Genomic DNA, 26385 nt, shown 5'->3' with positions numbered 1-26385 from the left:
CCTTCGCACCCCACAGCCTCCTTTGTGGGCCACACCATGGAATTTGCTGCGTGTGCGTCGCTTTATTAACGTCTTGAATGGGAGATCCTCCGGTTGCGTTGCGTTGCGTTGCGATGTCCTTGTCGTTGGCAGTGACGCTATGCTCCGTCATTAAAATACAATTTTCTGTGTCAGGTTCAAGCTGTAAGCCCAAAAACATGGCACACAGGAGTGTGGAGCTACGGGAGGAGAGCTGCAGAGGAGGTAGTGTTGCATGCAACACGGACAGCACGATATTAGTGCATGTCTTTTGGGCTGCCTTTGTAGCTGCATTTGTTGGCAACCCCCGACACCCCCCGACAGGACTATGGATATAGCCCCAGTTCGTGTCCTGTTCCTGCTCCTGAACAACAACACCTCTCCCCGAAAGGCTGCGACTGCACGGCCATTAAACATGAACCTCGTTACGGCGCTGCTGATGTAACTTCATGGGTAGTCAGGAACAGAATGGGAGTCTGGAAGTCATGATGGCACTCCGGAACTCACACTGAAGAGTGTTTAAAGAAAGGTGGCTGGTTTAACGCCAAAATAAGTATGGGAAATTTGGGAAGAAGAATAAAGGCTTCGTAGGTCTGAATTTATGTGAATTTTCTTGTGAACTACTATTATAGGTAATCTACTTTACAATACTATATTATATACAGTAATCCTGTGATATAAAGATTTAACTATTAAAAACCCATTACAAGATAAATCAATAATATTAAGAGGTACTCAAGTTCACATATTTATGGAAAATAAAATGTTTAGCTTTGGCTGCGCATCACACTTTACTGGCCAGTGGTCATTATGTGTGACTCTTGCGCGTCTCCCCCACCTGCACAGGACCAGAAGTACACCTGAGCCCCACCTAGGCCAGCTCCATGTCAGCTCACCTGCCTCCTCGACTGACCTTCATGCCAGAGGGTCTGTGGGCTTCCTGGCTGGTGGTGGTAGCATGCAAAAACGGGAACGTGCTTGGTGTTTGGTCTGTGGTCAGCAGCAGACAATGTCCTGCCATGCACAACTAGAGACTCCTCCCCACAGGATATACCTATACTTTTGGGTAGCAATTAATTTGAAGTCTAACACGTGTGCGTGTGTGTCCTTGTGATTATTACATAATGGCAAAGACACTGTCAACGACAGCAGCTAACTGAACCGGGTGCGGGTGCGGGCGGTTGGATTTCGGTGGCTCAGGTTGTGTAAGTTCGAGCCTGAGCCGGATTTCAAGGACTCCCAAATGCTAACAGGTGATGACACACACACACACACACACCCGCAGACGGCCTGCTGGCAGGGACATAAACAAAATAATAACAAAGCGCAGCCAGGACTCAGCAATGCCACGCGAAGAGCAAAGCCCGAAAAAGAGCGACGATTGATAACAAAAAGAGAGTCCGCGCAGGCGCCCTTTGCCTACTTCGAATTTCGAAGTGCTCAGGCTGGCTTAAAAGCATGTCCCGGTCGAAAGAGCAGCTCAGTCTAGTGCTGAATCCATCGAGGCCAGGACACGCGACTCGTGACAGCGCCGTACCGAACCAAAACCCCAAGTGCCAAGTGCCGAGTGAAGAGGCCACAAAAACAAGCGACTAACTACTAACAGCCTCCAGAAATTGCAATAGTGCGAATTAAACATAAAACAAAAGAGACCAGGTAGCGCAGATCAAGCAGCTCTTAATTGTGTGTTTTGCGTGCCTTTTGAGTGGTGTGCATGTGTGGTAGTGGGATGTGGGATGTAAGCCAACTTCCGGTGGCAGAAGCGAAACGTCAAAGTTGTATTATTTTTTTTTTTGTTTTTTGTTTTTGGCAGACAGCAAGGCGTCGAAACTGGGATTGGGATAGGAGCACTCTGGCATCTCTCATTCTACTAGCTTAGTTTCGGCTTCCTTATTTTGGTGTAATCATATTTTATTTACTGTTCTTTGGAGTTGACTTCCACGGATTTCCTCAAGCTTTATGGGCTTTAAAAGCATACTCTAGGGTTTGTTTGATATCTGTCTTGAATTTAAGTCAATATATTTAACTATAAATTAAATAAATAATTAAAAAGTTGTAGAAATATAAAAGGAAAGAAATATTTGGTTTAGCTTGATTTTGATGCTAAAAAAGATGAGCTTATTACATGTAGATTTTTAATAAAAAATAGAAACAACCAAGCACAGAAACAGATTTGAATCATATTTAAAATTCTTTTATACATAAAAATATATAAAATAAATTTAATTTCCGTATAACCTTTGTGAAGAAATAACTGTCATTATTATTATTATTACTACATTCCGAATAAAATTATTTATTGCATAATTTTGTGCCCTGAAACTGTTGTTTTTGCTCTAGAGCTCTATAGTTTCCGCCGCCCCCTCCCGGAAATAGTATTTTGCGAACTCCCGCATTTCCGCCAGCCCTTTGCATGCGTGTGTGCCTGTGCCTGGGTGTGTGGGTGTTTGTGTTTGCGGGTGTATTGGAGTGTGCATAATGTGCTAGTGTGCAAGGATCTGCTCATTTCCGCTCACCTGCCAAAAACTAGGTAAAAGCCAGCTCGTTAAGCTCACGGTGAAAAATCCAATTGCAGTGCATCCAGTGTTTGGGAAAAAACCTTAAAGCAAACAGCAGGCGAAGTGAATTAACCATAAACAAAACCCAAAACGAAACGAAAGCGGAGCAGAGCAAAAGCGAAATTTAAACGTCTCTGCATATTAATCAGAACGAGGGAAACGTGAACAGGATCAGGTCCTAGACAACTTATCACCGAGGATTTACGCAGACAGACGAAAGACTAGTCCCGAGCTGCGAGAGTAGAGCAAAAGGCAGTGCTAATCAACGGCCAAGCCAGACGACATCGCTCCCAACTGGCCACGCCCACCCAACGCTCATCCTTCGTCCGCCACAAAGCAAAACAAAAAAGAAGGCAAACCAGAACGGGAGCAGGCGCAGGAGCTGGAGCAGGAGCCGCCTCATTTGGCCACTGCGGATTATGTTAATTAGGTAATTTTTGCTTTGATTACTCGTACCTTGGGGGCTGTGCAATTTTGTTTGCTTTTCGCCCGCTTTTTATGCCCGGTCCTCGATTTTATATAGCCACCACAGCACAGCACCCACTGTCGTCCGGCTTACATATTTATGAAATTTTCATGCAAATCGAGCTAATTCATTCACATTCCTCCGTTGCTGCTCATCTGGCGGCAGCCGCTGCTCAGTTTTTAATTTGCCGCTTTAATTGCCGGACAATTTTTTGCCTTCGCCAGCCTGATTTGTAGTTAAGAACTCATAATTATGAGCAGGCTGAGACGAAAATTGAAAAAGTTTTCCACTTAAATATTTCTCTAATTTACAACACCTCTCTAAATAAACATAAATTGCAATTATTTGGGCAAATAAAACAAAAAAGCTATATAAGGCAGGTTAACCAACAAAAAGGAATTTAAAAAGTAAACAAGCAAGAAATCATATTTCGGGTATTCGAAGTTTGTATACCCTTACTTATAATCAAATATAAACTATTTTTATATTAATCATGTCTCGAACGACTCGCCTTTTGTTACTGAACAAGAATTTATATAATTTATAGTGTCTGAAAATTATAAAGCCCTGCAAGAAAAGAAAATCAAATGCTATTGGCACTTGAACAAACGATTCCCAGCCACACAATTAAAATATAAATTAAAATTACTCAAATCAAAATCCTTTTGAGTTCTGTTAATGGAATTGAAATTAATTAGTGGGCCGATAATTTATTTAACAGCTGACATTTTATGGTCAACTGGTTACTGTCTGTGTCAAGTTGGTCGCTTTTAGATTCGATTTGCCCAATTAAAACCATTTGCAACCACAACACTATCAAATATTACTGGAAACTAACGATGAATAGAACAATTGTGGCCGGCACGCAAGTCAATTGTACAATTCGATAAATTCAGGCCTAAATGCAGGGGCCAGAATGCAAATTCTGGCCAAAAGTCCAAGGCTCCTGGGAGGACAGAGGTCAGGGGTTTAAACTCGAACAAAAGCTAACACAAACTTGCGAATGCTAATGGAAACAAAAACAGAAACTCCCTGATGCCGGCAGGCATTCAAAACTTTATACTCGGTGCTCTCTACCTATCGATAATTAAATTGGGAAATTGTGAGCTCTGAATCGGAATCGACTGGGGAAACTATGGAAATGTGGCCGGCAGAAATCTTGCTCAAGTCCCAGCCGCAATCCCCGCTGTTGCGCAATTCTGTTGAGGATTCGAGAGCTCGGAGCTTTATGATTTTCATTTTCATTTTCAGTTTAATTTGATTGATTTTTGCTTTGTCCGGGCGACGGCACATGAAATTCATACGTCTGAATTATGCATGCAAAGCTGCTCGCAAAAGTATTATGAAATTCCTGTGGGCCATTTATTTATTTACGAGTATATTGCGCACACAAGCGGGCCAAAAGCGTAGAGCAAATCGGTATATATAGATGCCACTATGCCGCGCACTCAATACACATAAATATATATACACAGAGAGAGTATGTTTACGCTCTGGCAAAATGTCAAGTGCCAAATTAAGCGAACGCTAATTCGCCTTTTATCTGCCACGGCAATAAAACTTTGCCCAGTATCTCTACCTGTTCCCCGGGAAAGTCATAAAGTCCAAGCTCCTGGCAATTAATGCAACCACAACATCTAATTAGATGGCAGCAAAATTGCCGCCAGTTCAGAGCAGATAGCACACGCACCCTCAACCTTCGAGGATTCGCTTCTGGCAGAGGAGGTCGCCCCAATTAAGGGTGCCCGGGTGTCGAGCGAGCGAGCGGGTGAGTGCCTCTTGTGCGGTTAAGAAGCAAGACACCCTGGCATCGTAACCTGATATCACATCAAAAACACAGCCAACTCAATTTATTTTGACTTTCAATCAAGGCTCCGGGCATGGAGCAGCAAGTCGGAATTATGGGAATTGTTTCCATTGGCAGCACAATTATTATTTATTTAATTAGCTGATGAAGCGGCTACGTGATGGAATTGTTTATGTTTAAATTAAATTTCGCAGCTGCCAGCATCCCCCAGATTATCTCTTTAAAAACAATTGTAATTATTAAATAATACTTATACCTGAAACATAGCAAATCATGAATCATTAATACAAAACCGTGTTGTCTGCCAAGTACTTCCATAAGATCACGCAATCCGCAGCCATTCCGCAACCACAGTGCGTATGAGTGATGCGGGTGGCAACCGCAGCACTCGAGACAAGCGGTGCCAGATGGGCCAGGTTTACAGGGCTTGCTGAGTTCACAGGCCTCTAGAGAACAAAAAGCCAGGGATGCCATTGTTTGCGGCCAACTCGGGCACTTGCAATCACGTGCCTCGTCTCGTGGCAATCAAAGTCGTTAGCTGCAACCCGGGGGGGCGAAGAGCGAAGAGAATGGAGTCCCTGGAAAATGGGGTAGACCCATCCATGTGCGGCAGCGAATAATCAAATATTTTCGTGACTACAAAGGACTCCTCCCAACACACACACAGAGACAGACAGATAGCACGCAGACAGGCGACTGAAACTTAAAGCCAGTGAAAGTAAATCCGATTTAGGACTGGAAAATGGCAGTAAGGGCAGATCGGCAGTGGCGGAAGCAAAACGCCGAGAAAGGCACCAGACAATTTGCATATTTATGAAGAAGAACGGCCTTTGATAAAGCTGCAAGACGGCGGCCGCTTTAAGCTGCTCCAAATTGAAAAACGCAGACAGCAAAGGCAAAAGATACAAAAGTAAATGGTTGTGAGCTGTTGGGTCTCCGGGGCTGGGGCTAGCAGCAATAATCTGCGCTGATTTACGATTTACAGGCGCGAAATAGACAACGCCACGGTGGCATGAGGCGGCGGCAGACAATTTGCGTGCGCAATTTGCAGTTGATGGGCGACACACGCCCATGCCTCACTCCCGCCAGAAAAAGAGAAACACCCTGGAAAAAAAAAGAAAACACCCAGAAAACCGGAAGGCCACCCCCCAATTCGGCTAAATTGTTTAACATTTTTGCGAATGCAAAAAAGCGAAAAATATTACACACTGATTTTGATCGCTTCACAGCGGAAAATGGCAAATGGATAGCTGTCTATCCATCGCAAATATTTCACGCTGAGTCTGCACAAATATGCCGCCATTTAAGGCAATCGAGAGCCAGTGAAGCATCAGGAAATGTTCTATTCACATTTAATAATCCATTTCATGGCACTGAAACTCATGCAAGCGGGAAAAAAAATATATAAATTTAATGCCTTTTAAATTGGCTCTGAAATAAGCCTTTTGTGTATGGAAAATTCGCATACTAAAGTTATTATTATTGCTGGAGAAATGAGGTAAAGAAGCTTAGTTTCTATTATAGAAGATACAAGAAAACCCTATTTTAGCACCAATTACTTCTCTAGAACTTCTACTTCACCCAGCCTGAAAGCATGTAAAGCAATTACCTTAAACTCACTGCATTGCGAATTAAAAATCCAGCCACACTTGCTCTACTCTCCTGATTGCAATGAGAAAACTTGTCTGGATGTACAAATATTTATAATTAGCAGCCAGTGAGTTCAAGTCTCTTAGCCCCCAACCAACTCACCTGGATCTGTCTGTATGAAGAACTCATTGCGCAATCACTTCCACTTCTGATATGGGGCAAATATTCACTTTTGGCTTAAGTTTGCCGAGTAAAAGCTTTTCAGCTTTCCCACTTGACATGTTCCCAAAACTGTGTCAACATAGTTTTTCAATATTGCCTCCTCCCCTGCCCGGCATGTGTGCATAACTTCGTACGTATTTAGTGCAAATATGGGTAAGCAGTTGGCATATGAGGTTGATATTACCAAAAACCAACTTCCGCTCCCCACACATTTCCTTGCACTTACGCAAGCACACAGACACATTTGCCAGCAGCAAAATGACTTTAACAATGCAAATGGAGCACTCAAATATATATAAACATAAGGTTTTAGCAGAGAGCGTTACAGGTGCGTAGGGTATATCTAGGAGGGTATTTCTAGGAAGATTAAGTTTTTATCACTAAAAATAACACTGGTTTTAAAGTACTTGGACAATTAACAAGTTATTTTAATGCGAAAACAAAAACTGTACAGAAAACCCTGATAATAAAAGTAAAACTTGTTTTCTTAGATAAATTATTTAACTTAAAATATCAAGGCTTGCCGATGAAGACATAAATTTAGAAGCGTCAAATAAAAGCCATGAAATCTAGAATTCAAATAATCAAATAATACTTAATTTGACTCTACAAACTATCTGGAAAAAACTTGTAATTCCGGAAGATCTAATATATTTAAAAGAACTTTAAAACAAAATATACCCAAACCTTCAGAGATTTATATTCGATTTAAGGTGAAATATGTTTATTTGCATTGACAATTTGAGCTCCCCCTTTTGGCTACGCTGCTGGATGCGGCACTTTTGGAAATCTCACCTTAATGCCTAATCCCCGACATTAAAGTGTTGCGCCAACAAAGTGATTTGTTGTATACAAAGCAGCCGCATGCTGAGACACACAACACACACACACACAGAGGCGGCCTCCTTTGCCCCCATAATGCCACCCGAAGGCCCCTCTGGATCACCATTATTCCCCTTCATCAGCATCGCACAATGGGAACGACGGCAGTGCAAATAATCTTTGCAGTAAATACGCAACGAGAATGGAGAGGACAGAAAAAAACCCCCGTCTGGGGATCATTATTTGCCCAAGTGGGAAACAAAACGTTGGCAAAAAGTCCTGCGAACCAAATGTCGCACATGACTGCGGCAAGTGTGTGCGTGTGTGCTCGTGTGCTCGTGTGTGTGTCTGAATGTGTAATTTAAGCATTAGAGACGCGTAAAACCTTAACTCAGGGCGCATACACGCACACCCAGAGACATGGAAATTGAATAAATTATGCGTGTCATCACATGCCGAGAACAGGCGAAAAATCAGGCGGTGGGGGGGGAAAACTGCGGAGACCCGGCAGGATTTTCTAGGAAAATCGCAATTTGTGTGTCGCGACGTCTGTTTAATTAAGCATTTTGTATTCATCGGAAATGTCATAAAACCGACGGCAGGCCTTGGATTCTGCCGAGGGGCTGCATATGTTGCATGTTGCATCATCTACGGTTGGGTTTCGTTGGGCTTTCACAGGAGAATAATTACCCAAGAGCTTTATATTTTAGTTTTTTAAATTTTCTCCGTGCTCGGCACCTTATCTTCTATGCCTTTGGGGATCCCTTAGATGCAAAGTCACGTATCCGAGCGACAAACCAGAAAGAGAAATAGTGAAAATATGCAAAGTAGTAGTTGGGCACCTCGAGCGTATCGCATTTCAAGGTCTCCAGCTACTATCCATAAAAAAAATGCGAGGAAATCGAGCCCTCGGATATCCTGTATTGGCTTTAAAGTTTGCTCTGTTGCTAGAAACTTTCCATTTAGATATATCATATTCATACACTGAAATAATGGCGGATTTACACAATATGTATCAGAAATGTTTATAGCTTATAAAGAAACGATTCTAAAAAATGTTTCTTTAAAGGAGACACCCTAAGTTGCTCCTTAAAAATTATTCCCTTTAATTTTAAATATGAATTTTTATAATTTCAAAAGATTTCTCTAGATGCATCTAGCGTTTCTGTACCCTTTTCTCGAGTGCGCCTCTAACGAATGTTAATCCTTTGGCAGGAAAAGCGAAAAACAAAAACAATAAGCAGTTGGGCGACAAAGTTTCGGGTCGCATACATATCCTCCTTTCGTATGCACATGTATGAGTGGGTTGTGTAAAGTTATCCTTGAAAATATTTAGCAGCCACTCAACTGCGTTACGTATACGCACAGTTAACCTGGCATCATCACAGCTCAGGACACCCGGGGGCGCCACCTACAAGTCACCAGGCACCTATCTGTGGGCATGGCTGAGGGTGTGGGTTTAGGGAACGGTGAGTGTGTAGAAAACTTTTTTAGACAGCAAACACTTTCGCATCGATTTTCCCGGCCTTTTTTTTTTTTCTTGCTTTTCGTTTGCGGTGGCTGCTATCTGCCAGCTGCCTCAATGCTGTTTGTTTTTATTTTCACACTTTGGCTTTGGCTTTTAGTGCTTCCCACGGTTACTCGCACACCGACACAGACGCACATCATCATTTCGTATTCAGCGTGGCATTAAGGTCAGGATATCTGGGATTTATAAGTTTGGTTAGCATCTCTCTCTCTCGCCCTCGGTCTTCTCGAAGGACAGGCTGCCGCCGGCACGCGTTTATTTATGCGGGTCAAAAGGATATTCCACGAGGCATTCATAAGGCTACGGATTGCACTTTGCCACATCGTAAGTGGCAGCAGCTCCTTTCGCTTGCATTCATAATTTAAATCAAATTAAATGCCAGGCCATCAAATAAAGTTAAGACTCGCTCTCGCTGCCAACTTTCACGGCGCATAATTTGCCTTACATTTTTGTGAGCGATCCTCGCATAACTCGGCTCGGTTGTTTAAACTGTTTCCTTGGCATTGTTGGACAACAAAAGTTTCGTGGCACGCCCACTTGACTGGTTCAGGACGAACGCCCGCCCACTCCTGCACTTTCGACACTTTTATGCCTCACGGTCAAATTGTTATGGCTTATAATGAATGCCGGGCCCGGAGAAAGGCGCACAATAAATGTTGGAAATAAAATATGCGAAATGCAGCACAGCACAAGTGGGCGGGCGATTCAAAGGAGGCGTGGGCAACGCAAGCAGCATAACAAATTAAAAACTTTGGCCAGTTTTCTTCTTTTATTTTCATCTCTTTTCTTCCATTCTCGACTGCCAGAGCAAAATGTTTTGCCATTAAAATATGAAAAATTGCTTAATAATTCAGCCGGGCCTGGGGGCATGTTGGGAGCAGCGGAGCAACGAAAACAATCCAGAAGCAATGGCTGTTGATGGTTCTGGATTCGATTTGTAGCTAACCAAATAATCTCAAATAAGGCCAAAAATATGAAAATTCAACTATACACATTTACTTAGCGACTCTAGAAATTCATAAAAATCATATTTGGTTCTCTCTTAAAGTTGTTTCATTATTAAACGAATTATTTTAGGGTTTTACATCCCCCATTCGCTGAGGACCATCCTCAGTTGTCTCATTCGAAACACATTATACATATTTCGTATGCTAATTCACTAATTGCCAGTCTAATCATCGGTGCACAACGGGAATTACCAGCATATATCAAGCGGCACAATTGCCGAACCGAACTGTGAACCCTTGCCAGGCCGCTTTGCGTGCTCAACTTGTGATTTCCGCCACATTAATTTCAATTTCACAAAAAGACGCCCCCCAAGAATCCGGAAAGCCCTGGAAAACCGTGCCCTGTTTAGAGAAAATACCAAAGCCAGGCCAGTTGAGGACACGGAGCATTTGGTAAATGCCTTAATGGCCTAATTTTTGTTTTCCAGCGCCAAAGACAAAAAGCGAAGGCGAAGGGCCGACGACGACTCCCACTCACGCACAAAAAATACGACAGTTATGCGTGTAATATTTTTCGTTTTGCCAGGACTGGCAGGACCTCGACAAAGCGGGGGTGGAGCTGGCAAATTATCATTGAAGTTGAGCGGGGAAAACAACAATCGTTAAGGGTTCTCTTGTTCCCGTTCTTGGTCTGCCTGTCGGTCTTGTTCTCTGTCTCGGCCTGGGGTTCGTCCTGCCTTGTGGCCCATGAAATGATGTCGTAAAAATTTAAAGTTTGCCGTCTGCCTTTTGTTGTTCGAAACCTCGGAGAAAACAGCCCCAGAGCTTTGCCATAATTTGATACTCGAAAAATTGAGCGTAATGTGCGTTAATGTAAATGGCGCGTATTACTGACAAGTGCCCTCTCGCTCCGCCTGATAAATTGCCACCCATCAGCAGATTTATGCGCAGACACATGCGCTAATTGTCAAAGCAGTTGCGCCTCCGCTTCCGTTCCAGAATTAGTCGCAGTGCCAGTTGCAAAAACCCAACCGACGAGCACCAAAGCGCTGCTGCCATATCAATGACAGAGAACTTGTTGGCCAGGCAAACAAGGAGGAACTCACGCTGCCAGCCAGCAAATCTGTCAGGGGATCAACCGAGCGCCCGCCAGCTATGAAAATTAAAAGACACAAAATGCCAAAAGTTGACGACACAACCATAGAGAAGGGAGAGAGGAGGAGGATGCTGCTCATCCAACAAGCGCCGTTGACAACCACAATCAAAATAACAGACGAAATTTGCGGATGAGGTTTCGGTGAGGTCGAGGGGGCCGGGATAAGGACAATTCATTCATTTAAGATACTTTAAAACGAATGAATAAGTAAAACCAATATTATTTTGATCATTTATATTTTATCTTAACTACAGACTTTGGCAAGCATTTAATACACTACAAATATGATCGATTATTGCAAAGCTCTGTTAATTTCTTTCATAGCAATTGGAGCCATCTCAAAATTATTTATCTTAAATATACTTTATATTTTTTCAAGAGTACCATTCGCTTCGGTACTAAATTCTTTTTCTGACAAGAGAACAATGGCTCTGGGCCAAGCTAACGACATCCTATCCGAGAAGATTTTGGCTGCATTTTTTCTTTTTAGTTTTATTTTTCGATTTTCCTTTGCAATATGAAACCACTTGAAAGGGCGGAAGGGAGGAAAACGCATCCCCGCCAGCCAGCCAGCTAGCAACAGCAGCCAGGAAACTTATTGATTTTGCACTAGTCACAGATTTATTTCCACGACTCTCTGTGCGGCCCGTTGAGCAAAGGCAAGGAGCTTTAAGGGCCACGGCTTAAAGGGCCCGGAAACTCGATGACACCACACTCGAGGCACAGTGGCAGGACGATGCCAGAAGTCTCGAGTTATGTCCGAGCCAGAGGAATCCTGTCTAGCTGGCCTCTCAGACATGTGGGGGCGTGTGTATGAAGCGGGTATCTGTGTGAACATAATCTGGCTATCACACAGACACGTATCTCAGATTTAATGGTCAACCAAAGGCAATTTGGCAAATTATTAGAAAATCATTGTGTCACTTTATGTGCCGGACAAGGAAATATGAGTGCCCCTGGCTCCGGGGCAGCTCCACTTCAGTATCTGTCAGGCGCACAATTTGTTGACAGACGCACGGCTGTTGACCCAAAGTGGAATTGGCTTTCATACTTGCTGGACATTACTCCATATATGTATATATATTAACCACGAGTAATATTCCAAGTTAAGAGGCTGCCAAAATGAGCTGGCAAGATGGAGATACTTGGCGAAATCAAACAATGGTAAAAGGGAGTTGGGGTCAACAATTTATGCGCATTTATTGAAAAAGTTTTTCAATTTCATAAAAAGCTTTGCCGCAACCAAACTAAGCAACGACAAAGGGGTTAAGAATATGAGTTAGATAATAAAAATGAGTGCAGCCCCATTGCCAATCCCAACTGAGTCAACGTTCTTCTTTTTTTTTTGTTAAAAAGAATTGTTTGGTGAGCGGTTCTGCCGCATTCAAGGTCCCTGGCCAGATAAGCTGCTGCGAGCAAAACCGAAATTGGGCTACCAAAATAAAGCCCAAGACGAAGTCAAGCACACAAACGGCCAAAACCTAAAAAAAATATATATAAATAACGGGAGAGACCGCGATGGACCCATGGAAACGACTATAAAAATACCCGGTAATTCATTTCAAATAAAGAAAAACACCTATAAGGATGTCTTATCCATAAGATATAACAATAAAAACTTGCCTAGAACATTTTAGGGATTTAGTTACAAGTTGTTAATCTATGAGGTATCTTTAAGGGTAATCAAAAAAATATATATACCCCTGTTAAAGTTTTTTTTAAAGCCCAAAATATATACCCTAGTTATATACAAGTACTGCGCATCAAAATAGAAAGAAACGGAACGAAAAGCAACCAAATAAACATACACAAGGGGCCCGGCTCTGTTGTGGCGGCCCTGAGCCTTCAGCGATTTTTCACAACACAATTTAACAAATAAAAGCAGACGGAAAACTACCAAAAAGAATAAATAAAAAGGAAAACAAAAAACTTGCCTGGCAAGACGCACACAAATAAAACAATAAAAGCCCCACACACTCACCCACTGACAACAACAACAACAAGAACAAGTTTATTATAGATTTTACTTATGTGTTTTTGGTTGCTTGGGTGTTGGGTGTTGGGTGGGCGGGAAATGGGAAATACGAGTGTGAGTGGTCCCTTTTTACCGCAGGGCATTAATAAAGAGAACAACATGGCGGCAAAATACGAGTGGAAGTCAATGACATGTGCCTCCGGAAAATCTCCCGCTGATGGGAATGACAGATCCCGTTGATATGAAAGCCTTATACTTATATTTGAAACTTTGATGCTTGGTAGGCCGCATTTATTAATGGCCCAAGGATAAAGTTAGATTACAAAAAAGTCGTTTACGTATTTTTTTGCTTTAATTCTAGCTTTAAAAGAAACTTGCAAGGCCTATCTGCTGGGTTTGATAGACTTTAAATAAATAGATAAAATATTAAAAATCATAAATGACTAAATTGTTTATATATTATTTATTAAAAAAAAACATAAAACCCTTGTTACTTGGACATTTACAAATTTAAAGACATGAAAAAGAAACATTCGCGAACCTGGCCAGCCAATCCCAGTAAATGCTCATAAAAAGCCCACTCAAACTTTTTGGTGAAACACGAAAGGAAACCAATTTGGAGGCTCAATCTGAGCACCTTCGAGTGGGCCTGGGGTCTTCGCCTCAGCCGTTTCCACGGCTTTTCGTTATCGATATGGTTTTTTTCCGCCAAGACCAATATTTTCCGGTTCCCTCTCTCCATTCATCTCCATCCAATATCTCAGTCAGTCTCGGCTGCTACTGCTGCTGCCTGTCTGCCAAATTGCCAGCTCGTTCAGCCTGACAGTCGAAAGCCAGAAATAAACTTTAATTTGAAAACTTTTATGCGCAGCAAATAAAAGCAAATCGATGGCTGAAAATCGACCAAGTGTCGTGGCAAATTGTTCGCCAAGTGTTGGACATTTTGCTTAAAGATGCCAGAGAACCTCCAAGCAGTTTAAGTCCCACATGCATATCCGCGTGCCCGCACGTGCCTGACATTGACACAGATGCTCAGATGCTGGCTTGCAGGATTCACCAGGATGGCACAAACGCTGTCCCCGGGAATTTACACTGCCAGAAAGCCAACTGACTAGAACAAGGCAAACTTTTAAAGGAAATGTTCTCTTACAATGATATATCTTTAAAGTTAGAAAAGCTCTAAAAAAAAGCTGTAAAAAAGTTAATTAATGGATGGCTTTTCTACAATATAAAGTAAAATTCTTTCTAATTTTACTCTTGCTAAAATAAACTATTTTTTTCCTGAGTGACCTGCCACGCCAGCATCGAAAGCTCACACAAGGCGAACTCTATGATGTTAAGGGCAAAGCGGAAGTTTATTAAAACTACACCAAACGAAGGACGCAAAGGGATAGAGAGAAGGAAAGCGCAGAGAAAAATGCATGAAAAAAGCACAGGAAGCGCACTTAAACAATAAACATGCCGTTCGTGCTGAGCAAAGAAAAGCCGGGCGCACAAAGCAGTAACATTTCCATACAAATAAAGCAGGGAGCTCGCCGGAGAAGTAAGTGCAGCGCATTACGTATACGCCAGCGTGTCGGAAAAAATGCAGCCAGCCGCGACGGGCATAGATACAATTTTGTGTGTGTTTTGTTGCACCATTGAGCGCACCACTGAAGCAAAAAGCAGAAGCACAGCCCCGCCGCCGTCTCAAGCACTCAATGAAATGCAATGGTGGACTCGGATGGAATGGGCTGTGGAATTGAATGGGTGGGATAGCCATATGGCTGTCCTTGCTGTCAACTGCATCTGCATCCGTTGATAAAGCCATGTTTGGAACCGGATGCGGATTCGGGCAGGGGTAAGGGCAAGGGCGCGGATACGGGTGCGGGTTCGAGTTCGGGCCATCTAAATACGTATAGAATAAATCACTGATGTATGCTGGTGTTCGGGGAAAAGAAGCGGGGTTGCGAAATCCAATTTCGGAGCTCACCATGAGTGCGCCCGGGATTTTATTTAAGCAGCTCGCTTTTTGTACCCTTTTTAGCAAGATGCTCAATTTATAAGCTAAGTGCAATGTGAAAGGAATATTTATATAGGAAAAGGAAAGGGTCTGCATTCAACTATAAATGATCGTAATTTACTTTTGAAATTATTGTTTCTATCGCTTTACAGTCTTAACTTTCTTCTTAAAGAAAACTTTTTTAAGAACGCTTCTTAGGAGAATATTTAAATATTTCCTGAAAGAGCATACACAAATCGGGTTGCCAACTTTATTTTGCCCTCCAAGTGCAGGTTTTTTTTCCTCCTTGCTGCACTTTTGCTTTGCTTTTGTGCACTCCTGGCATTTCCATCCTTGAGTATAGTTGCACTGAAAGTTATTTGCTTTGTGCTGAGCATTTGATTAACCAACAAAAATATGCACTGTGAAAATACACAGCTTAAAGGACATCTCAAGGGAGCAGGGAAACGTAAGAGGACTGTCATATAAATATGCAATAAAGTCGCTGACAAATTCCTGAAAATCAACCCTCGCTAATGCCTGATCATAAAATACGGTCCAGAAGTACGGCGAAAATATGGCACAGCAATTTGCAAATTATTTTCAAGCTGGCATAAAATAAACTGACAGGCAAAGCACACAGAGCACAAGGGGACACCCACCCCTTGAAGAGTTCTTTCCCCTCCTGAAAAAGGACACCCCGGCGGGAAGCGGTAGTGGGTTGCGTCAATCTTCTCCAAGCAAACAGACAGCTCACGTTGTTGCTGCTGTTGATATTTCCCCTATTTGTTGTTGGTTTTTGAAATCGACTTTCATGTCAATTGACTTGCGTACATCTGCCTGTCTGAATATCTGACTGAATGGGACGATGGCTCAGAAGGGGCGTTGCGGGAGGATGTCGCCAAACTTATGGCCCAAATTTTACTGTTATGTAAGCAAACGGCAGCAGATGAAATGAAACGCCAGCTCCTTGATGATATTTGTCAATAAATTTAACGTAAACCAGGCACAGGGCCTTTTCTGTATGTCTGTGGCTCAACATTTTTGTGTGTAATGGCAGGGAAAGCATCGACAAATAAAGCTAATATATGGCTGTATTTTCATCTTAAATTTGTGGAAAGTTTGAGCGTTAAATTCGACGAAATCAATGATTTAAAATTGCGCTTTTCCATGGAAAAATGTCTCAAGAGGCAAAGAAAATATTCTCTAATAGGAAACCTATTTAAAATAATGTTAGTTATCAATCAGAACGTTAATATAAAATGCAAATATCTTTAAAATATAAATACATTAAATTTTTGTGAAGATTATAGGTATTTTAGAAAGAAATCTCGTTGAGTATTTCAACTTTGTAATGGGAAATTATTACTCTAACTATAAAATGATTGATATTTTGCTTTTAAATCACAGTCTTCAAGTTGTCTTTTACAAACTAATCTTCACAGATACTGTATAATCATAAAAGCATTTATTAACTTTCCAATCACCCATCTAAGCCATCCATCAATGCACTGCAATCTGCCCTAACAAGTTATTATACCTTGGCTGTTGGGTTATCAAAATGCCATGCTCGACTTTAACTAGACATTGACAAATTAATTTATCCGGATTGGGTTGTCCAAAGCCCGCAAGAAAAAACCGAAAATACTCCCGAGAGTAGTACAGAAAGAAGACAGAAAAGGACGGGGGCGGGGCAGAGGCTGGGCCTGGGAGCATAGCATACATTCGAGCGTCATTAGGCCGGCAATGAGTAAATCAAATTTGCGTCGTTTTGGGGCCAGCTGCTGTGGGTTGTCAGTTGACAGTCGGGTTGCTCGGAGTGGCCTTCCTGTCGCTTGTCTACGCCGGAAATGAAATGACCCAGTTAAATGATTTATGGCAAACACACGCACACTCACACACATGTCGGGGGCTGGGCTTTATTACCGGGACTTAGTGGCATGCGGCTGACAGGCTTTGGAGGGCATCTCTCCGCCCGTCCGGTGAAAATCGTGTTGAAATTATAATTTCATTAGCTGCAATCAACATAAAAATAACACTAAAGCCAACTGCCAGGGCGCTTTGAAGTCGTAAAGCCAAAGTAGAAATTAAATTGGGACAAAGGGAGGGCACCGACAGACAGCGAATGAAAAGCAAGTTTTACCTTTGGCACATTTTGCATTCACACAACACCCAACGAGAGCGTAATTACAAGCAATTTTTTCACGTTTTATTACAGATTTTAAGCACGCGACGACGACGACGACAGCGACGACTGGGGAGCACTTGGCATTGTAATGTGACAACAGTTGGCTAAAAACACGGCGAAACGAAACAGCAACAGCAACAGGAGTGGCGGGTATGCTCGCTTTTTAATTGACATTTGCTCGAGTTGAGTTGCGTTTTGTTCAACAGCAATTAGCCCGCCAAAGAAAACTTGGAATTACTACGAAAACAACAACAAGAACAAAAAAAACCAACACACAAAGGAGCGCAATTAAAATTGTAAAACAATTGCAGAGTGCTGAATTGAAAAAAAGGAAAACAATAGCAGACGAGCCACCAACCGACCGACAACCGACCCGGAATAGAATGATCAAGTTGATTTAATTAAAAATTCAGCATTTCAGCACTCGGAGGGGGTGCGCCATGAAATTTTAACAAGCAGCCTGAGCAATGGCCGGCCGACCGGAAACGCAGCCATTGCCCTCGGGCAACATCCGCCTCTGACTGTCGCCGACACTTGTCACATGTTTGGCCAAAAAGGCGCGCACGTGACGCCGCCAGAAAAGGAGAGCCCGCCGAACGAACGGATGAACGAGTGAACGAGGAAATGAATGAGCCAGCAGCCATATTCAAAATTGAACGTTAAACGTTCGCACGTACCGAGCATAAATTCCAAGTGAAATAAAAGCCAGAAAAAAAACCCAAAAACCCCCATTAATTCCAACAAAAAATACAAGAACCCAACCAAAAAAAAAAATAATAACGACGACAGAAAGTGGGGCGAAAATGGTGAAAATCGTGAACCAACACTGTGATCTAGGCCTGGCCCTACTCCTGGCCTGGACATTGCTAACAAGGCTAGTGGTGGTGGGCGGTAATGCCCAGCTGGTCGACCTCCCCATGCCCATCTCGTCCTCGCGCTCGGCCGCCGAGTGGGAGGAGCAGCAGCTGTCCCAGCAGGATGTGGGTCTGAGCTACCCCAGCATCCACCGAATGCTGCGGGACGAGAACGAGCCGGCAAGCTTTCGGGGGGAATTGCGATACCAGCAGAAGCGCCACAAGAGGGATTTGGGGCTCAATGCCCCGGCAAACAAGCTGAATCTCACCCATCGGGATCTGAGAGCCTTCAACAGCAGTGGTGGTCAGTGGAAGGGCGACCTCCAGGCGATCACAGCCATGGATCTCAGTGACAATCAACTGAGCAGTCTTAGCCTGGACAAGTTCAAGCAGTTGTGGCAACTGGATGTGAGCAATAATTCCCTCAGCGTTATACCCCTGAGTCTGGCCGACTCCAGTAGCTCTTTACCTCTGGTGACACTCGATCTCTCCTGCAATCGATTCCGACAACTTTCCACGAACTTTTTCGTTCAGCGCCTGCCGCAACTCAAGAATCTCAACTTGGCCCACAACCAATTGCTGAATATTTCCCGGGAATCGTTCTACAATTTACTGGAGTTGCAAACGCTTATTCTCAGTCACAACAACATCTCCGATATCGATTACGAGACATTCCTGGCACTACCGAATCTCCAGCATCTGGACTTGTCACACAATCGCTTGAGTGGCTCTGCCATTCGAGCTCTGCAGGGTATACCCGATCTGGTCAGCCTCTCGATCGCCTACAATCCGGAAGTGGGCGTGGCGATGCAGGAGTTCGTAGCCTCCTGGAGTCTCAAGGAGCTGGATGCCAGCGGCACTGGTTTGTGCCAGGTGCCGGCAGCCCTGGCTCAATCAGTGAGGACTTTGAAGCTTTCCGACAACTGGTTGAAGGTGAGTACGAAAATCTATGCTATAATTAAATTTATTTTAGTAAATTTGTTTTGATTTGGGCTTTTATTAAAAGAAATAAATAAAATTAACTGATTTAATTTGTTCTTTTAATAAAATCCATAGTCTTAGTATAACTAAAGCTTAGACAGGTGTGAAATATATGGAGGGGAACAGGTCTAAAATTATTCCACACTGTGATCGATAAATTACCAACTCTTAGGGTCTTGTAAGAGCCAATGAACCGCAATTCGACGCTTTTGCCGGCAATTAACGGCACATTCCCGACAGACACTTGCCATCTTTGTCCTTGGCTTCGGATCCTGCATCTGCAGTTGCCAACTCAGCCTCTACAGCTCCATTATGGCAGCTCCCTTTGCCGCAGCCACCATTAATTAGCATCTGTTATGTGGCCTGTGCTTCGCTGCGTGCTTGAGTGCGTTTTCCTTTGGCCCCGTGAATTTCCCCTCCCCAGTTTTCCAACACCCACTTTACCCCGAAGCCCCCTGCCGCCTGCCGTCAGCATACCAGCCAACGGAGCAACCGCAAGGCAATCTCACCACGCGTATGATTTACACTTGTTATTTTTAAATTTGCGCCCCCGCCATTTTGTCCGGAGTTCTCTCTCGCTTCCGCCTTCGCAGGAGGCTGGAAAATTTTATGTGCTGTTAATTTTAGCATTGGGAGCCATTACATAAGAGGAAATTTATATTATTGATTCTTTCGTCATTCGATTTTGCTAGCAAACACGAGGGGATGAATATTAATCTGTGCGTGGGGGGTTCAAGGCCAAAAAGTTTCCACAAATCTGGAGAGTTCAATGAATATTAATACAAGGGGGATAAATTGACAATAGGGATATAAATAGACTCTGCTTGTAATTAGGCAGCTGCCTTTAATCATATGCCAAGGCAAAAGGTGTAATTGAATGATGTAGGACCAAGTCTATGGCTATAAATATTCAAGAATATTTAAGGAAATTCAACAAGAATATAGGAAATTGAAGAAGGAAAAAAAAATTGTGGTTTTAGAGTACTTGAACTTTGTAGTCAGCCATCTCTTTGCACCTAAGAAAGGTGAATAAACTTTAAAGTTTTTTGCTGATTAAGCTTAATAATTTAAAAGGAATGTCTCTAGCCTTGATAACTTTACTCTAATTAAAGTTAAAGTTAAGTAAACGAAATGAAATAAGATATTATAGCTAATAATCCCCGGCAAATAATAGTCTTAGCCGTCTGAGGAATATCCAGGTCCGTTAGGAAAGAATTCTCCTGAGTGGCAGTTGCAGGCATTGTTAAGCTGTTAGTCCGCCTAAGAGGACACGCCACTCAAGTCCAGTTAAGAACGTAATTAAGACACAATGTGGCCACACAATGGAATAGCAAAGTGCACTTCTCACTTTTCAGCCAAATGCGAGTGGAAAACAAAAGGAAAATAATAGAATGGGCGCTCAACTCGAGTCTTAATAGGAAAAGAAGAGCTGGATGGGTAAACAGGATGGAAAAATATAGCTGCGTTGTGGGGAGGCCGGACCCGGACCCGGGCCCGTGAGCCTGATTGACATAAGCAGCAACACGAGCTGCAGATTAGCGTGGCTCCTCGAATTGCCAACACTTACACAAAGAGCGGCAGAGCAAACAGATTTATAAGGGCACAAAAATAGACAATCCCGATTGCATTATGAGCATAAAGCGCCCCAGGTCCGCAGGTATCCTGGCATTATCCTTAAACGGCTTCAAGTGTAGACAAACAAATGCGGCGCATAAATTGCCGCTACCTTGGCTGCCTTTGTCGTTCAGTCGATTATGGCGGAAGCCATAAAAGGTGCAAAAATGCCGCCTCGTAAGCTGTTTAGGGCCAGAGACAAAGGCTCCCCAGGCCGGAGCAAGTGCAGAAGCAGGAGCTGAAGATGGAGCCGGAGCTTAAGCCCGGGCCTGGGCATTAATAAAATAAGGGTAATTGGCATAAGCATAATCACGTTTAAGCCAACAGCCAACGTGCAGCTGAGACAGGAGCTGGAATTAGAAGTACACTTTAAAAAGCATCAATTTAATTTATCTTTTTCGATTAAAAGGGAAAGATTACAGGGCTAAAAATGTGTAGGTGTTTTTACTACCACGAAATAATGATTTCCCTTTTTTAGTGTGTAGATAAATCATTTGAATCATCTTAGAATAAAAGTCTCCTTACCCAATTCATATTATACAATTTCAGCTAATAAAAACTTTAAGGCAAAAGCTACTATTATTAACATTAATTTGTCTAAAAAACCACATTAGAATTTTTGAAAATGTAAAAATTCTTATATCTAGTTTGCTTTCATTACCATACATTTTTTGAGTGTATAGCCAACTATCTAGGCAGACGCTTCCGCAGCTCCTGGAGTGGCTCGTCACTGCTCCCGGGCGCCTTTGTTGCCAAGCCAAGCCATTTTAATTTGTTCGCTGGGCCTGGCAGGGCCAACTGCCTTTTGCTAGAGCTACTGCTACTACTGCTTTTATCGGCAGTCAACACGCAGCCTTTTCATGGCAAATTATGGCGTTTAGGGGCCGCTGGTGGCTGCTTGCTGGTGGCTGACTGCAAATCCTCCTCCCAGCTGGGCCACCACACTCTCATTACTTTTATTCGGTGCCGCAGGACAGAGACGACGGCAGGCTGTCTGGGCCGATTGCTTCCTGGTCGGTTGCCTGGCTGCCAGGCCGGCACTTTCTCATTTAACGAGTCGCGTCTATGTTTACTTTGGCGCTAGACGAGCATTGCTCCCGGGCATTGCAGTCGCTGAAGAAAGGGGCAAGCGCGAGCGCTGCGAGTCCTTTGAAGTAATTATAATGGCAGATTTAAGTTAATTTTTAAACAATGTCGACCGGGCATGCAACTCGCACTTTCCCTCTTTGTCAGTCACTAATCAAATTTCGCCAGACTTTCGCCCAGAACAATAACTTTGAGAGTGCCGGCAAAGTCAGTGGCTAGACAGGGATTTAAAAGTTTTCGTTGCCAATTTGTGCATTCAATAATTAAATTTCGTATTTTGTTTTCTAATATTTTTTTTTTTAATATTTCATTGAAAATTATATAAAATCTTTCTAACATATAATATATTCTATTTGCAGGCCATCAACTGCGGTGACATGGACAGCTATCCCCTGCTGCAATACCTGGATCTCTCGCACTCCCGCATCGCCCAAGTGGAGGACGATGCCCTGGGCCGATTGGAGCTGCTCACGTCCCTCTTCCTGGATCACAATCTGCTGATGCGCGTGCCCAGCAGCCTGCCGCCATCGTTGGAGCACCTGTTCTTGCAGCACAATCAGATTATGGAGTTGCCCCCACAAGCCTTTGTTGGCCTGGTGAATCTTCAGACTTTAGATCTCTCAGGCAACCGCTTGATCTTCCTGCCTGCCTTGTCAATGCCCAAGCTGCTCACCCTCAACCTACAATCCTCGGGCGTGGAGAGTGTAAGCCAGTCCATAGTGCACACTCTTCCCCAGCTGAGGGATCTGCTCCTGGAGGACAATCCCATAAAATGCAGCGATTTGCTGGCCATTGCCGAGTGGGCCAGTCCCTGCAGAGCAGTGGATGTTACTCAGTCAAGGGGTGACGGTGGGCAGAGGGACCTCAAGGCAGAGTATCTGCAGTTCCACGATTTTTATGAGAACTTCAGCGGATCCAAGTGCGGAGAAAGGAAGCTGGAAAATGACACAAGGCCGCCTAGCTGCAGCGTTTCCAGGGCAACAGAAACACCAGCAGCGACAACAACTCAGCGAACTATGCCAAAAGTGAAAAAGTCAAAGGGAGCAGACCCCACAGCAACATCAGCAACAGCAACACCTGCAACATCAGCAGAACCAGCAACAACAGCAACATCGCCTGCCCCAACAGCAATGCAATCAGTAGGCAACAGCGTTTCCCCGTTAACCACAAAAACTTTGCGGCCAGCAGAAACAACTTCGTTAGAGCAACGGCGGCAACAACAAGTCCCTGGCATGCTAGCTCAGAACACAACAACTGGACCAGCCGAGAGCTTGCCAAGTTTGGTCCAGACAGGGGCAACAACAACAGATCCCATTTTGGCAATGCCAGCAGCAACAGCCACCGCGGCAACGGCAACAACAGGAATAAATTCCAGCCAGCCAGCGAACATTAGCGGTGCCACAAAAACAACAGCAGCATCAGTGGTAGCAACAGCTACCACGGCAATTGAAGTGCCACAAACAATTTTGGCCAGCAAAAAATCTGACAAAATGCCAGCCGATAAGGCACAGGGGACTTTATTAAAATACCCAACGAGCGACACATCCGGTCAAGTAGCAACAGCAACACCGATACCGACACACAAGCATGCCACACTGCAGCTGCACGTTAAGGATCGCCATCTAATTGGCACGCCGCTGCTGATGCACAAGGGCGATGTCCTGCTGGTAGATGCCGAGCATTTACTGCTCCCGGGCACGGCCACCGTGGCGGATGCTAACGCGAATTCGGTTGCGGACGCGGATACTACCGTCTTGGACTCGAGCCAGCAACAGAATCTGCAGACGGAGCCGGAAAAGCGCCAGTCAGCGGCTGATAAGCGGCTGGCGGAAGCAATAAACGGCGACACAAAGGCGCCGGCCAAAAGCCACAAAAAGAAGCCATCGCTGAGCATCAAGAAGATGACCTACAGCACCAAACATGCGGTAAAAGCGGCGTCTGTGGCAGTGGCAGCGACAGATACAGTGGAGCATAGTACCTTGGCGACATCTGTAAAGCCGCAGCATCAACACAGTAGTGTAAACACGCCCAGGGAAGCCTCTCTGGAGGAGCTCAGCACATTTGCCCAGCTTAAGGCCTACGTGGAGCTCAAAAGCGAATCGAAGCCGGAACACCTGATGGATCAGCGGGAGGAGAGTCAGCACAATCTGACGGGTAATCATCCTGGCGTAATGTTACTGGTGGCCTGCATCCTGTTCGTCGTGCTGATGGCGGGCCTGGCGCATGTCTACCGCTGCGAGTTGCCCTGGCAGCGAGGTAATCGCTCCGGTCACCTGCGACCGCACCATCAGCGGCACCTTGGCGACACCGATGATGTCCACAGCTTCCTGCACTATCAGGGATCCCTAAACTCCACGGGGGATCCCGCCCGCCTGCACAAGTGGCATCACAGCACCCGGCGAGAGGCGCCTTACAGCTCGCCTTTGCACAATCTCCAGGCCCGCGAGTTGCAACAACAACAGCGCTGTCAGCAATTCTACTGCGCCTCGCTGGCGGACAAGTGCTCCTCCGCTGGGTCCACCACCTCGGGCAGCAGCAGCAGTCGCAGCAGTTTGCACTCGCCCAGCAGAGATGACAGCTACTACATAGAAATGGCGCCCAGCAGTCCGCCCGCCGCCATGCCTAGCCTGCCCATGGAGTTGCTGGGCGGCAGGAGTACCGTCAACGGCTCCGCCAGAAGGGCGGATCGAATGGCTGCCACTGATTTGGGTGGCACGACAGCGGAAGCTGCGTCCTCGACGGCTGTCGGTATTAAATCGGTGAGCAGCAGGCTGATGGCCCCTAGTTCGCGGAGGCTGGGCCTTTGGTGACAAACCGTCTTCGGCCAGCGACAATACGCGCCCTTCCAGTAGAGAAATAGAGTAGGGAAAAGCCCGGTAACTGTCATCTGCAAAATGAGTCAAAAAGCCAACTAGCAACGGGGTTGGGAAACTAGAGAACACTTTGATTCTAAATTTCTCAAAAACATTTAAAACCCCACTTTAAAAACTTTGAAACGCTTTCAAAAGTTCAGCTTAAATAAACCCCATAAATATTTCAAGCCATATATAAGCAGAATAGACACTTTCATTCAAATGCAACTTTTCAAAACTCTCCAGAGAACTAGAAACCGGGAAACTGAGAACATGGCTGCCAAGATCTATATATATCCCAACAGCAGAACATATATTATTTCAAGTTGGCTCCCCGGCTTGATTTATGATGCCTTACCGCCGCCCACACGTTGCAGACCTCTTAGCGATTCGGTTAGCAGCAACAATTTGTCATAAATTTCTGTTACGTATACGCCGCGTGTAGCCTGGCAAGGCGACGAGCGTAGACAGGCGGCCAAATAGCCAACGCCAGCAAACTTTTTACGAGCCATTCGAGCCGGCCAACGGAGTGGAGTCGATGTCCATCTTGTGGTCGTATTTGGGTCAGTTTACTGGCCGAGTGCCGTGTGCGGGCCGCCAGTTAACTTTATATAAGTGCCTGTCCGTTTGCCAAGATTAAGTGTTTTGATAGTCATGCATATAAAAATGAAATATCGATCAAGTATTAAATAACAATTTAGTTTATGACAGGCCCAATTCAGTAATCACAAGTTGTGGCGGCAGATGCTGAGTAAGGCGGATAAATCGCCGGGAATTGGTTGAGAGAGTAAAATCAATATGGCCAGAGAGAAGGCCTCATAAGTGGGCATTGTTTGTGACACAACAAATTGGCTTTTCGAATTTTAAATAGACTTTTTATTGGGGCTTCTAGGATGCACCTATTTTATATACTGTTCTTCCAACTTTCCACCTTTCAAGCCTCTGCCACTTGCTTTGAGAATCCTTTAAGCCCTCGTCCTGTTCTTCGATGTTCGATGCTTGACTACAACTTAACCTACTTTGCCAGCTGCTTCAGATTCCCGAGTTTAAATTGCAATCTAATTAAAGTTTCGTCTCTGTCCCTCCGGCAAGTTCACCCTTCGGTCGGTCGGCCAAGTGTTGGGCTATCTGCGCTGGCATCTAGCATTCTCCACACCCGCCCATTGGTGGAGGGTTGGAAGATGTGCGAGGGTGGGAATCAGCCCGCACTTAACCTCATTTTACAAATTGACCAGCACAACATATGGTGTAAATCCAGCCAAATGGCCAGACATCTAATCCGCCACGCCAAAAGTGAAATGTTGTAAAACTATTTGGGGGCCTCGCGTTCACGTATATCTAACGGACATCAAAATAATGTGGCAGCAAATCAAATTACAGGACACGCGGCTGCCTCTGGGTCTCCAAGGGTGGCAAAATGGTCCGGGGAACGTCTTACGAACCGAGAACACAACAATTACATTAAGACACGATAAAAACTTGTGCAACAATCTCGCTTGCGACCCCAACCACTGAACTAAACTAAACCGAACTGAACGGAACCGAGCTGGGCTTGGGCTGGGGATGGTTTGAGTGCGAGTGCGACCCCTCCTGAAGGACGGACCACAGTCATTGCACAGCTTTTTCAACTTTTTGTGGCTTTGTAATTGGAATACAAGAAGAAGGCGCGTGCACACAGGCGGCGACAGCAACAGGAAGCAGTCGAAGAAAGTGAAACAGAGAAAGCTAGATTTTGGATAG

General features: G+C 44.3%; 2 protein-coding genes across 3 annotated transcripts in view; one reads left to right on the top strand and one right to left on the bottom strand.

The window, feature by feature from the left end:
* Positions 1 to 26385, bottom strand: part of timeout (circadian regulator timeout) — a 72258-nt gene that overhangs the window by 6827 nt on the left and 39046 nt on the right. The window lies entirely within an intron of this gene.
* Positions 1526 to 26385, top strand: 2mit (leucine-rich repeat-containing protein 2mit). Of its 2 annotated transcripts, XM_017164782.3 has the most exons (5): positions 1526 to 1674; positions 2594 to 3006; positions 17289 to 17408; positions 17465 to 19045; positions 22153 to 26385. In XM_017164782.3, the coding sequence occupies exons 4-5, from the start codon at positions 18062 to 18064 to the stop codon at positions 24601 to 24603; spliced, it is 3435 nt and encodes a 1144-aa protein (XP_017020271.1). In that variant the 5' UTR covers positions 1526 to 1674; positions 2594 to 3006; positions 17289 to 17408; positions 17465 to 18061; the 3' UTR covers positions 24604 to 26385. The 2 variants fall into 2 exon arrangements, with proteins under 2 accessions (XP_017020271.1, XP_070143181.1); XM_070287080.1 differs by lacking the exons at positions 1526 to 1674; positions 2594 to 3006 and having other exon boundaries at positions 17395 to 19045.

This window comes from Drosophila kikkawai, chromosome 3R, assembly GCF_030179895.1.
Source record: "Drosophila kikkawai strain 14028-0561.14 chromosome 3R, DkikHiC1v2, whole genome shotgun sequence".
In the NCBI taxonomy this organism is placed as follows: Eukaryota; Metazoa; Arthropoda; class Insecta; order Diptera; family Drosophilidae; genus Drosophila; species Drosophila kikkawai.
Note: the sequence above shows the minus strand (reverse complement) of the source record. Positions and strands in the feature narration are given on the sequence as shown.

Coding starts and splice junctions, on each gene's coding strand:
- 2mit (XM_017164782.3), top strand. CDS start 18,062: ATGGTGAAAATCGTGAACCAACACTGTGATCTAGGCCTGGCCCTACTC. Junction 19,046..22,152: donor TTTCCGACAACTGGTTGAAG/GTGAGTACGAAA, acceptor TTCTATTTGCAG/GCCATCAACTGCGGTGACAT.